The following is a 9221-nucleotide window of genomic DNA, read 5'->3' on the forward strand; positions in this document are numbered from 1 at the left end:
AAAAAAAAAGTAACTTAATTTTTTTTTATTGTCAGTGACAAAGAACTGTGTCCAGGAAAGGGAAATACAAATAGTACATTAAGCAATGCGCTTGTGAAATTGTATTTATTCATATATTTAAATTTATTTATTTATCTCTAAGAAATAATATTAGAAGATTATGCCTAATGTTTCATATTTTTAAAGAGTCTGTTTTCATTATGATTTCATATCATTTATGTCCCCCAGAAATATCAAAATGAATTTCTATACAAATTAAAAACATGGTCATCATAGAAGAGGCGTATGCATTAATTATTGCATTTTTAATGTTGTGTAATGAACTAATAGTTAAGAGCAATAAACGAGTGCCGTGTCACTGACCCACTCATCAACTGAACAATAACCATCTTTCATCTCGATTTTCTGCCTTCTACAGGCCAATGCAGATGCCTCGGTCATCAACTGTATGCATAGCCTGTCTCGTCGCATTGCCATCGCCCTGCAGCACGAGGAGTGCAGGTGCCAGTACCTCACCAGAGAGGCCAAGCTCATGCTGGCAGTGCAGGACGAGGTCACCACCATGACCGAGAGTGAGACATCTCTAGTGTTTGTCCTGCAAATGCAATTACTGAAGGCGCTGCATGATTTTCACCTTGCTGTTTACCTGTCGTTATAGCGGACGGCACTCCACAGTCGCCGTTTCGCCAAATCCTTCCCAAGTGTAAATTAGCAAGAGACCTAAAAGAGGCCTATGACAGGTGAGTTTATATTGAACAACATTTACCCAAGCACTCCTGTCATCTGCGGTTAGAGGCTTTAACAACATTCTTAACAACAAATTTCCCTTTGATTTTAGGGGTCTTTATGATTAGAAGTAGGGACTATGTTAGTTAGGGCTGTAATTGATTAGAAGGAACGTGCTCTGTTAGGATTGTGTGGTGTTTACAAAAAAAATCTTCCTATTTTCTGGGATTTTGTCAAAAACAATAATTCGATGATATTTTTCTGAATATCCTTTTGTGTTTGTACCTTGGCTGGTTTAACTTTTCATATTCTTCATATTCTGTGTGGCGCTGGTCAGTTCACAGCAGCGACAAAAATGAACTTTTTCATTAATCAATATTTGCCACATAAAGGATTTTCAGGTGCAGTTTTACTTTTTTTTCCTAACCTTGTTAGATGTGTGCATCTTCTTTCATATTAAATTCTTACAATTAATCAATTCTATTAGAATAATAAGACGCGATAGGCTATTACCAAGCAAATTAAATTCACATTTAGATGTATTTACACTGCAGTTACAATTGCATAAATGTCTTGAGATTAATGTTTGAAAAATAATATTTGGAATATTGAAATAAATGGTTGTTTCAATTTTTTTTTATTTTAAATGGTCAATGGGTAATTCATTAAACTAATTCATTCAAACAGCTGATTTATTCAGGAACAAAGTAACTGTATTTATGAATGGATGATTGAATCATTTGATTCTTTCAAAAAAATGCTGATTCTTTCATGAATTAAACACCACACTGTTTTTTTTTTTCAGAGATGCTCAACAGTTCTGTTGCATCAGAACCGTTTTGAAAGTCATGTTTTTGTCCGTTTTTGCCTAGTGAGTGACATTCTTGATAATGAGTGCGTTTACATGCACGTTCTTAAGCCGATTTTGCTTAATAAGCCGAAAACGCACTTGGTCATGTAAACGCGGTAACCCGTTTTCTTTTATCGGAGTAAGGTCATAAACGGCGTAAGCATAAACCGGTCGCAACAGGTAGGTTTTTGCATCTTAATCCGATTTCGCACGGCATGTAAACGCAATAACCCACTTTCTGTCGGCTTATTGAAGTGCGCATGTGTGATAGGCCTACGTGATAGGAACGCATCGTTAGTGCAGATTTAAGCGCATCTAGACCGAGCAAACGTCTTGCAGTAAAGAAAGAAGGAAATAGGCTATATCACAAAAGCAGACTTTTTCATGACTCAGAAAATGATGTGCATGTAAACGGGGAAAACTGGTTATTTTAATAAGCTGACATTTGTGAGTTATCAGCTTACTGGTGTGCATGTAAACGTGCTCAATGTCAGCTTCCACATCATTAAAACAACAATTATGATATTATCGTAGATATTGCACATATATTGCACACCCTTATGTCCTGTTTGGGCTAAATCATGCAGCATGTTATGTTGTAGGGATTACAGTTGCGTTTCAGGATTGAATTTAAATCGTTAAGCATGAAACTCAATATGTTGCAGACAAACAGCTATTTGCTTTTGTTCGTATTCTGCACTAAAATAACAGCTCTTGTCATTTTTGTCATGGCATGCTATTGTGTATTGTTTTCAGCCTCTGCACAACTGGAGTCGTTCGGCTTCACATTAATAACTGGCTTGAGGTCAGTTTCTGCCTGCCACACAAAATCCACCGTGTAGGAGGGAAACACATCCCACCAGAAGCTCTTGAGCGCAGCCTAAAGGCCATTCGGTGAGTTACAGCTTATATTCAGTTTATTTATCAAGTTGCATCCAGTTATTTTCTGGAAAATGTAAAAGGCTAATTTGCTTCATCAAATGCTCTTCAGTTTGATCACACTGAATTATGGGATGCAGTATTTCTCAGTTTTGGCAAAAATAGTAGTAGGTTATCCATGTATTCTTTGTGCACAGACTGTTTACTTCAGCAAGTAAGTAGTAAGATATTGTAACCAGTATGGTTATATGATATTCTGAACATAGCCTTAGTCTCTCCTGCTTTTCTGCATGATCAAGTGCATTTGCTATTAAGACCAGAGTGTAATTTGAACTGCAAGTAGTGTTGGGATGCTGTGCCCCCTGCAGGCCGTATCACGCACTGCTGCTCCTGGACAATGAGAAGGCCTTACTAGCTCAGCTCCCTCTGGACTGCTCTCCTGCTCTAGTGCGGCTCATCAAAACCGGCTCAGCCGTCAAGAACCTGCAGCAGCTGGCTCAAGATGCTGACCTGGCTCTCCTACAGGTCAAAGACTAGATGCAGCCTTGCACATTTATCAGCCTGGTCCTCCTTAATGTTTGATGCACAGAAATGTTCCATTGGTTTGACAAAAAGGAGCTGTAGATTTACTCTTGGCAAAAAAAACGGATGCTGAGCTGACACCCACAGGATTAGGGAGTAAAGTGAAAAGTTATACTACTAGTCACAGCATTGGTTTTTGTTGTAATTAGTCTTATACTGCCACCTAGTGGACAGACAACACAAAAAAATGATGTTGTAGTAACATTATGCCCAACGTTTTGGATACAGATGAACTAGTTTTAATCTAAAAAAGTGAATTAATTTAAAAGTGAAAAAGTGATTCTCAACCTTTATGACTCTGAGGCCCTGTATTGTTCACAACAATATTAGAAGGCCTGGAACTCCTATTTTTGAATGATTTGAATTTACTTTTCGTCATTCATGGTTTACTGGATTACAATTAATACTATGGATTTTTAATAATAATTTCTACCTGATAAAATATTTTAGAGCTTGGCATAACCAAAAAAGTGTCAAAGCATTATAAAAATGCACATGCCGTTTAAAAAAAATATTAATTCACATATGACTTGAAATCCAGGTCTACAAATAACTTTGAAAACTTAGGCTACCTCATATATTGAGGTTTTCTAACAATGCGGGAATCTTGGTTCTTCAAAGAAAAATAAAACAATTGTTGAGAGGTTGAATTAAAACAAAAAATATCATCTTTTTTTTGTTGTTGTTGTTTTCACTTATTTTAAATCTTGTTTTGTTTCGAGTCCCTTTGGAGGTTTGCTCAGGCCCCCTAGTGGTTGAAAATTACTGATCCAAAATGTTACATTGCTTCCCACAGGTCTTCCAGATAGCTGCACATTTGGTGTACTGGGGTAAAGCTATCATTATCTATCCTCTCTGTGAGAACAACGTGTATATGCTGTCTCCCCATGCAAACATCTGCATGTAAGTATGTTCTTTACAAAATAATTAAACCTGTAAACTGGCATGCATTGTCTGTTGTACAGACTGTAAAATATTCTCATAATTTTAAACAAAAAAACTGTAATTCCTTCAAAAATCTCAATGCAAACATTATTCATCATTTCGTGTCTCTCTCCCCCAGCTACTCTCCTCTGGCTGAGCAGTTTGCCCTCCAATTTCCAGGTCATGACCTGCCCTCCATCTTAGCAAAGTTCTCACTTCCTGTATCTCTGTCTGAGTTCAGGAATCCACTGGATGCCCCTGTGCATGAGGTAAGCACACATCAGATCGGAAGTCATTCATTTCCAATGGAAAGTAGTACAGGGGCATTATGAAGTTGTGTATTGGAGCATGCAGAATTTAAGATCCAATCTGAGCGTTAATTTTTGCGGCTAAACCATATGTGACCAGATGTTATGCATTCTAATCAAAAGTATGAGACAAGTAAATAAGTACACTTAAACATTATTTTTTACATTTTACATTTCTGTAAAAAATTATGAATAATTATGTATGAAATAATTATATAAATAATAAAAATTATTTTATAAATTATATAAGTATATAAATAATTATATACTATAAATTATAAAATATAAATAATTATTTATGAATAAATAATAATTATATCAATATATGTTATATAATAATTATATAAATAATAAAATAATTTGATAATTATTTGCATTGAATAGTCTTAGAAAACCTAAATTTTTTTCCTTCAGATATATATTGGCGATCATTTGTTTTGTGTGGATATCTTCATACATTCACTGTTTTACCATGGTGAATAAACAGAGTAATGGATGCTTTGCAAACAGTTTGAAAGTTCTGTGCAACTGCCACTAGGCAGCGAAATGCAACTATGGTATGTGAATGTTAATTAAGATTAAAGTGACATTAGAGTAGTGTTTGAGATGTTAGCAAATATTTGCTGAAAAGTCCGACGTTTATTCATTTGGATTTGATTTAATCTCAGTAAGTGTCAGGGTTTGTGCGAAGAGCATTGTCAGTTAACCCCGGTTGTCGATGCTGTAACTACACCATCATGTGTGTGTATCTGAGCAGGCCCAGCTCATTCAGATGGTGGTCTGGATGCTCCAGCGCCGGCTGCTGTTTCAGCTCCACACATATGTTTGTCTGCTGGTCCCACCCGTTGAGGAGGAGCCTGGTCTTCGGGAGGAGGAGCCACCCCTAGTCACACGCGTTACAGGCCGGAGTCTGAGCACACCCAGTGCCCTGAGTTTCGGCTCTCCCAGTATGTAACCCAGTCAGCTCCAACTTAGCACTTAAAAGATACTCTTATGATCAAATAAAGTCTCAGTAGTTTCTCTAATTTTCCCTCTGCAGCAAGTAGCGATGACATGACCCTCACGAGTCCCAGTATGGATAACTCAAGCGCTGAGCTCCAGACTGGAGGAGACTCTCCTCTCAATAAAAGAATGACAGAAACGCTTCTGGCCAGCCTGACCGAACATGAGCGGCAGGCCATCCTCCGTGTCCCAGCAGCACAGAACCCGGAGGACCTGCGCTTGTTTGCCAGGTGACGGAGTGTCTTTTATAGCTTGTTTTTCCAATCTAAAACCTAGTTTTGTACAGAACAGTTGGTAGGTTTACATGCACACATTTTTGTAAATGGGAATCAATTCAGTTTTCAGCAAATATTTAGTAGATATTCAGTCTCAACCACTGACCAGTTTTTAAAGGGATAGTTCACCCAAACTAGCAGGGTCAGAAAGCTCTTGGATTTCATCAAACATATCTTAATTTGTGTTCCAAAGATGAATGACGGTCTTACGGGTTTGGAACGACATGAGGGTGAGTAATTGATTACAGAGTTTTCATTTTTGGGTGAACTAACCCTTTAAGACATGAGGCATACAGACAGAATAAAGATAGATGAAAGAGACATGCCTAAATTAACATAGGCACGTTCATAAGATGTATAATGTATTAAAATATACATGTAACAGCCCTGTGCATGTGCACAAAGTATTTTTGAATCTGATTGAGAAAATAGTCAGATTCAAGTGTTTACATGCTTAATTTTTTCAATAATCCTATTCAAAATTTCATTCGGATTGAGCTCAGTCAGATCGAGCTGGCTTTTCAGTCTGATTATAAACAGATTATTTGCGTGCGTGTAAATTAGCATCTTGTTGTCTTTCTTTAGGCTGCTGCATTATTTCAGAGGCCATCATCACTTGGAAGAGATCATGTACAATGAGAACATGCGTCGCTCGCAGCTGAAAACTTTATTCGATAAGTTTCGCAGTGTCTTAGTGATAACCAACCACGAGGACCCCATCATCTCTCTGTTCCAGTCTCCACCAGACTAAATGGATCATTCAACTTACTGTGAGTCTGACGATGGTGTGACGTGTTTGCTTATCATCAGTGGCTTAAATAAGTGAAATGCTTTCAACCTGCTGAGTTTCATAAGTGGATTATGAAGTGAGATTCACATAATCTATTGTATATAGCTGTACTGACCAAAGATTTTTATGTTATCATGATTTTACCTCATATGCGGTTTGTTTTAATAAACGGTTCAGGGGTCGTGATATGTGAGTCATCCTTGGCCAGGCATAAAATGGATCGCTTAAGTATTCCACCCAAGCATCTCCTATTTGGAGATCACTCCCTGATGTCATATATCATCTCCTCAAGCAAACAAGACCCAAAACACATGCCATGATGGTAATTCCAGACCATAAGGCCGCATGCCATTGAGACTGAGTGTGGAGAAACAGAGAAAGAGAAAAGGGGGTAGTAATTACCTTGGAGTGCAAATGGGTTTCCAAACATCTGTAAAATCAATAAAGCACCAGGAATAGCAAGAGTATGCAATAAAGAAACATGCTGTTACAAGACTCAAACTCAAAAGGTTACACCCCCGTGTGACTTTCTTCAGGTAATTTTGCTGCTCTTTTTGTTCTCAATACAGTGAATATGATTAGTCACCAGGGGTTTTCAAGCTCCAAAATGGACAAAATGAGCACAGTAGCAGATTTGTGTTATATTCTTCTCAATTGGAAAGCTTTGTGAGGAAAGATGAGAAGATTATTGGTGAATAATGACTTAAACTTCCCATTTTTTTGTTGCGTTAAAAGACTTACAGAGAATATAGAGAACAAGTCATGATACTTTTAGAGTGCTTTTCATCACTTTTTTTAACCTTGACAGTCCCTAGTCAGCATTCACTTGAATTATATGGATAAGAGCAGCTTGGACATTCTGCTAAACATCTCCTTTGGTGTTCAAAAAAACCACACGGATTTGGAGCGACATGATAGTGAGTAAATGATTCATTTTTGAGCAAACAAACCTTTAAAAGAGTGAGTTCATGACTAAACATTTCATCAGACTGTCCTTTCCATCTCAGTGTTATGAAGATCAGTGGAGGATTGCATCTGGCGCTCTGCGTCTCTGTTTAGCAAGCTCACACACGGGTGTCCTCTCAAGTAGAAGCGAAGCGGTTTGGTTGCCCATTCGCCATGAGACTCGACTCCTATCCAGGGCGCTGACACCACCTCTCCAGCGCAAACAGTCTCTCGTTCTGGGTCCCTCTCAAGCCACACCTCAGTATCAGTGGCCAGATCCCTGCGGTCGAAGCAGCGCTGTATATCTAGTGCTTGGCACAGCTTGGACGGGCCGTTGCAGAGCTCTTTTTCCTGAAGGATTTTGGCTCCCACCTTGCGTTTGGCTGCTCGCAGGCCCCTCATGACCACTCAGAGGCTCCATCGAGCGCAAAAGCACCGCCGCCCCCTCCCCTGCACCCACATATAGTAGAGTAGTTAGTGAGGCTCCATGCCGTCTCCTTCCTGTTGGCTTGTGTCTGTGTGCGTTCGCTATGTAATGTGCCAAATTGACCTATAATGAGAAACAGTTGGAGAGAAGCAAAGCAGCAGCAAAACAAAACACTTGTTTCTTGCATAACTAGCGGTGAGGGATCTGTGGTTACAGCCTTCCGGCTCCATCTCCTGTGAAGCGCTATTCCTAATATGTGCGTGTGGTCAATTACAGTGGTTTTTGGAGCCTCACCTTGACTGGAGACGTTCATGCAGAGGTAGATGCCGTAGATGGGATAGACGTAGATGGTCCCAGGCTTCATGAACATCACAGTGTTTCTCTCCGTGCGTTTTCCTCCTGCTGAGTGGGACGCTTTGTCCTCTCCACCCAAATATGCTTCGGTTTCCACAACCCTTTCTCTGAGCTCAGTGCCATCAGTTAGCTTCCTCACCAACACCTAATACACACAGAAACCAGATGTCACTCTTTCCAGAACTCCCCACACCCTGAGGCTGTACAGGCATCTTACATCCAGCAGGTGGTGCAAATGTGTCGATAAATTATATTGACTGAGAATCATTAGACAACAAATGTTAGTAGCTAGTGGTGCTTGCTAATGATATTTCAAATCCTGTGGTAAAGGAGTAAAGATGTGCTACTGTTTTTCTAGGTTATTGGATTTATGATTGTTTTTGGCAGTTGATAAATCAGGCAAAAAATTACATGCACTACTGTTCAAATGTTTGGGGTCGGTAAGATTTATTTGATCATAAAAACAATAAAATTACGATATATTATTGCAATTAAAAATAACTGTTTTCTATTTTACTAAATTTTAAAATGTAATTTATTCCTGTGGTTGCAAGGCTGAATTTCCAGGATCATTACTCCAGTCTTCAGTGTCACATGATCCTTCAGAATTCTAATATGCTGATTTGCTGCTCAAAAAGCATGTCTTCTTATTATTGTTGAAAATGTTGTGCTGCTTAGTATTTTTGTGAAAAACCTGATACATTTGTCAGGATTCTTTGATGAATAGAACGTTTAAAAGAAGAGCATTTATTTCAAATAGAAATATTTTGTAACATTATAAATGTTTTTACTGTCACCATTAATTTATTTTCAAAAGAACTGTTACTGACGCTGTAATTTTGCATCATCTTTTATTATAATTTTAGCAAAAATATTTTAACAAAACTCTTTCCCTGTTCACTTTCAATAATATTTGCAAAACTTCAACTAAAACAAATGTATGAGGTAAACCAACTTGCACAAACATGGAGAAAAAAAACATAAAAGAGGAAATAGCATCATGTGACGGTGTGGCTCTTAAAATATCAATAATTACTTTACCTGACAAGGCAAATTCCAGTTGTAAAATATCATGTTTTGCAAACTATTTATTAATGAAAAAAAAAAAGTTTGTTTATATATATACTGTATATATATATATATATATATCTACATACAG

The 9221-nt window shown here is 38.0% G+C and overlaps 2 protein-coding genes across 3 annotated transcripts in view; one reads left to right on the top strand and one right to left on the bottom strand.

Annotated features, from left to right (window-relative positions):
- Positions 1–7411, top strand: part of LOC107672508 (nitrogen permease regulator 3-like protein) — a 15898-nt gene extending 8487 nt beyond the window's left edge. For both annotated transcript variants that reach the window (XM_016465724.1, XM_016465728.1), the window contains 10 exons: positions 419–572; positions 659–740; positions 2333–2470; positions 2824–2980; positions 3834–3940; positions 4101–4230; positions 5027–5216; positions 5309–5501; positions 6132–6845; positions 7344–7411. In XM_016465724.1, the coding sequence (XP_016321210.1) occupies positions 419–572; positions 659–740; positions 2333–2470; positions 2824–2980; positions 3834–3940; positions 4101–4230; positions 5027–5216; positions 5309–5501; positions 6132–6297 (1317 nt within the window). In that variant the 3' untranslated portion in view covers positions 6298–6845; positions 7344–7411. The remainder of the gene's footprint in view (positions 1–418; positions 573–658; positions 741–2332; positions 2471–2823; positions 2981–3833; positions 3941–4100; positions 4231–5026; positions 5217–5308; positions 5502–6131; positions 6846–7343) is intronic.
- Positions 6865–8274, bottom strand: LOC107672429 (DNA-3-methyladenine glycosylase-like). Its single transcript, XM_016465616.1, is given in 4 exon segments — positions 6865–7684; positions 7686–7731; positions 8003–8207; positions 8269–8274. Coding segments are annotated over 4 exon segments (621 nt in total). The 3' UTR covers positions 6865–7320.
- Positions 8275–9221: the final 947 nt, after the last annotated feature.

The sequence above is a fragment of the Sinocyclocheilus anshuiensis genome, unplaced genomic scaffold (assembly GCF_001515605.1).
Source record: "Sinocyclocheilus anshuiensis isolate Anshui unplaced genomic scaffold, SAMN03320099.WGS_v1.1 scaffold1430, whole genome shotgun sequence".
NCBI lineage: Eukaryota > Metazoa > Chordata > Actinopteri > Cypriniformes > Cyprinidae > Sinocyclocheilus > Sinocyclocheilus anshuiensis.